Source organism: Aplysia californica, unplaced genomic scaffold (genome assembly GCF_000002075.1).
Source record: "Aplysia californica isolate F4 #8 unplaced genomic scaffold, AplCal3.0 scaffold03006, whole genome shotgun sequence".
NCBI lineage: Eukaryota > Metazoa > Mollusca > Gastropoda > Aplysiida > Aplysiidae > Aplysia > Aplysia californica.
In genome coordinates, this window is record NW_004800276.1 from 1 (window position 1) to 4,090 (window position 4,090).

Consider the following 4,090-nt stretch of genomic DNA (forward strand, 5'->3'; position numbering starts at 1 on the left):
AAACACACACACACATACACACATACCTGCTGATGTCCCTCGTAAGCGGCCAGGTGTAGCGGCGTCCAGCCAGAGTTGTCTCTGTGCATCTCGTCCAGCCCCCTGTCCAGCAGCTGCCTGACCACCGACTGAGAGCCCTGGGCCGCGGCCACACACAGCACTGTCCGGCCCTCCGTGTCGATGTGGTCAACAGCAGCGCCCCAGAACAGCAGTTGTCTCACAACCCTCTGATGGCCCATGGAGGCCGCCGCCCACAGCGGGGTCCGATGTTTGACGTCACTGTGGTCAGCGTCGGCGTCCCACTCCAGTAACATGTCACAGACTCCCGGGTGACCCTCGTACGCGGCCACAAGGAGCGGTGTGGACCCGTCTTTGTCCGTGTGGTCAACCTCGGCCCCTCGCTCCAGCAGCAGACTGACCACTCTCTCGTGGCCCTCACTGGCGGGCACACAGAGACAGGCTACACTCAGCGCCGTGCGGCCGTCACAGTCCTCGTGGTCAATCTCTGCCCCCTGGTCAAGCAGCTCCTCCACGATCTCCACGTGACCCATGTAGGCGGCGGCGATCAGCGCAGTCCGACCCTCGTGGTCAGTTTTGTTGACGTCGGCCTGGTGGTCAAGCAGAAGCCGGACAATGTCCTCATGTCCGCCCCAGCAGGCCGCTCTTAGAGCAGTCCTCTGCTCCCCGTCGGCGTGGTCCACTTGGGCGCCTTTGTCCAAGAGGAGACTGACCACCTTGGTGTGACCGGCCCAGGCCGCGGACCGGAGAGCCGTCCAGCCTTCGTGGTCTGCGTGGTCTACGCATGCGCCGGCCGTCACCAGCGCTGTCACGATATTGGCGTGACCTTGGCGGGCGGCTAGGGTCAAGGCCGTCTGTCCGGAACGGTCGAGCAGCTCCAGAGCGGCGCCCCTGGCCAGAAGGGCATCGACACTGGCGGCGTCACCGCGGTAGGAGGCGGTGTGTAGTCGTGTCCGGCCGTTACCGTCAGTCTTGTCAACGGGACCACTGACATCCTCCTCCCCCTCTCCCTCTTCCTCGCCCCTCCCCGTGACGTCCGGGTGGTCGGGTAGCGAGTCCAGACTGGTGATGCTCGCCTCCATGGCGGGTGATCTGGCTCCAGCCTCGGTGAGTAGCTTGAGAACTTTGACCTCTTTGGGCAGTCCCACTGTTAAACATTTGTCCACCCGGGCGCCGGACAGCACAAGCATCTGTGTCAGGTGTTCAAACTGCATGGGCTCCGGGAAGTTGGCGCGGACTAGATGCAGGGCCAGGTCCTGTACCTGCCACATGTCTAACTGTGGAGCTATCTGTAATTGCCGGAGGGCCAGCATAGCGTGGCCTTGTCCGGCGTCACAGAGATATTTCTGTGTACAGTGCTTCACGTCCAGCAACCACTCAGAGAAACTGTGATGGAAGACAATCTGCTCCCCACCCGCCCCACTCATCAACACCCGGCCCAAGAGACGCAGACGACGGTCAAACTCCTCCCTGGACAAGTCAGTCTCGTGCATGAGCAGACATCGGAACAGCTCCTCGCCGCCCACCGGACTTCTGGCCGCTAGCAGCACATTGAGTATAGGCTGTATCTTGACTACGTGTTTCTTCACGAACAGTCTCTGACACAGCCACAGGTAGAGGCCGTTGAGCGTGCCAGGAATCTCTCTGACCTCCCTCAGCATGATGAAAGACTCGGCCACGCCGTCTAGAACCTTTTCTAGGTAGAGGAAACAGCCGTTACTCTTGATGTGTAGCTGATTCAACATCTCGGCGGTGTCCCGACTCAGGTGCTGCCTCAACCCGTCCTCGGCGTCCAGGCGACACAGGATGTACTGCTGCACGTCACGGACCACGTGACTCTTACGTAGGTCATCCAGACTCAACTTCCGGAAGCCTGTGAACATCCGGGTGACTACCTTGCTCTGTTTACGGGCGGAGCAGACGAGAAGTAACCAGGGCGGGAGACTGGCGTTGTGGGCAGCCAGGAGCTCCGCTATTGTCTGACTACAGCCTGCACGCTCGCTGACCGGGTGAAGATAAGATTCATCGATAGAGTCCACCCACAGCATGAGGGCATGTGGCGGGGGCTCGCACGAGTGTAAAGGTTCCAGGAACGACACTTTAAAGGCCTCGTCGGCGTTCCCCTCACATTCCCGCGGCTGAAGCAAGTGCTGGGCGTTTGTGGCAGATAAGTGGGACCGGAAGTCGGGTAGGTGTGGGCAGGTGCATGCCTGGGTGACCAGATTGTTGATGAAGCTGACCACAGACAGGGACGAGGCGTCGTGAGCCTGACAGAAGTGATAGGCCAGCAGACGAGAGTTGAGCGAGGATTGCTTCCCCTGAGGCGAGGAGGGCCAGACCAGCTCACACCCGAGCGCCGTCTTCCCGCTGCCCGGCCCACCCATCACTAGAGTCCCGCAGGTCTTGGAGGAGGCCCGAGTTTCCAGACAGTGTAACAGCTTGGTGAAGGCCCATTCGCGGCAGTAGAACCGCTTGCCTTTGAGTAGACTCTCCGTCATTCTTGTAGCTTGACTTCTCACCTTACAGGTGACCTCTCACTTCTCGGGGCGATCTTTCCCCTCACGGGGTGACCTCTGACTTCACGGGGTGACCTTTCCCCTCACAGGGTGACCTCTGACTTCACAGGGTGACCTTTCACCTCACGGGGTGACCTCTCACTTCACAGGGTAACCGTGCACCTCACAAGGTGACCTCTGATGTCACAAATTTACATCTACAAAACCTTTCACCACGGTAGTTAACTTTTCACCTCACGAGCTGACTTCACTATGAGCAGACAGATTCTGCGTGAGCGGGAAATAAGAAGTCCACCTGTATGATCACAACATAGAAGCCTCTTTACACAGCGGTCAGCGAACAGGAAACAGTTTCCTGTCTGACCACCGTGACGTCATGGTCTTGCAAGATCCGTTAACATCGCCATGATACGTGGACATCACACATAGCTCCTGTGAAAGAAGAACATGTCACTGCTCACAAGGTCTGTCTGGCCAGGCTCTTGACATCAGCAGGGACACTCCACTCTAGTTGTCGGCTTGCATCAGATGTCACAACAGAACCTGAAATAAAAACGAAAAAGAAAAAAACGTGAAAACAGAGAACATGCACACATGACACCATCTATATATTCTTTAACAATGAAGTCTTTTTACGCCCTCACTGACACACAGAGTGGATACATTTAGGAGGAAGGCTTCGAACCTGCCTGTTAGGGCCAACCTGGGCAGAGAGGGAAATAGGGTCGGGTCCTCGCAGAAAGACCGAGTTACTCAATAAAAATTTTAAAAATTCTCATTATATGGGAATCGAAACTAGCCTCTTCTGCGTATGACGGCAAAGCGCCTAATCGCTACATCACGGTACGCAAGTCAGGGCGAACTGAGAAGGCAAATAACAGACGCACAAAATAATGTTTGTTCACTCCTAACCATAGATTATAAACTTGAATCATAATATCCCAGACCGCACACGGTCATGATCACCGCTCTTTACTCTCAGCATAACCTCCGCTGCGCTGGTGCGCACCATGGGAGCCCAAATGAAGAGCAAACCGCCACTCCCGCTATAGTCGAGTGCGCGCGGGACCTTCACCCCTTGCCCTTCATTTGGCTCCAAATTGAGTCAAATAATGCGCTCCATAATGAACCAGAATTACGCCGGAGAGCACAGGCTGTAAATTGTAATGCAAGCCTGCGTGTCGGATACAAAAAAATGCAAGGAAACAATCAGCTTCACTGAACAAAATTACAACAAGGCTGTACAAAATATCATTGTCTGCACTCCACTGAGACGAAATGTTCACACACGCCGGCTGTGGCCCGACATCTGTCGGATACACTTACGGAGAGAGAGAGAGAGAGAGAGAGAGAGAGCTCCCGTTAGCGGATGGGAGTAAGGGAGCGCACTCTCGGGCCCTTTGACGCGTTTCTGCCCAGAAAATTATAGAGAAGAAGCAATCATTATACGGGATTTGTCGGTCACGGTTCCCTCTGCCCCCTCCTGCCCCCTCTCCTCTTTCCTCTATTCTCTCTCTCTTCCTCTCCTCTCTCTTCCTCTCCTCCCCCTCCCCCCT

At 56.1% G+C, this 4,090-nt stretch overlaps 1 protein-coding gene across 1 annotated transcript; it reads right to left on the bottom strand.

The window, feature by feature from the left end:
* Window positions 1–26: 26 nt before the first annotated feature.
* Window positions 27–3,846, bottom strand: LOC101858470 (ankyrin repeat domain-containing protein 50; the record flags this gene model as incomplete). The annotated part of the gene is given in 2 exon segments (XM_035973765.1): window positions 27–3,077; window positions 3,767–3,846. A coding segment is annotated over 1 exon segment (2,490 nt), but the record flags the coding sequence as incomplete, so codon positions are not given.
* Between the last annotated feature and the right edge of the window lie 244 nt (window positions 3,847–4,090).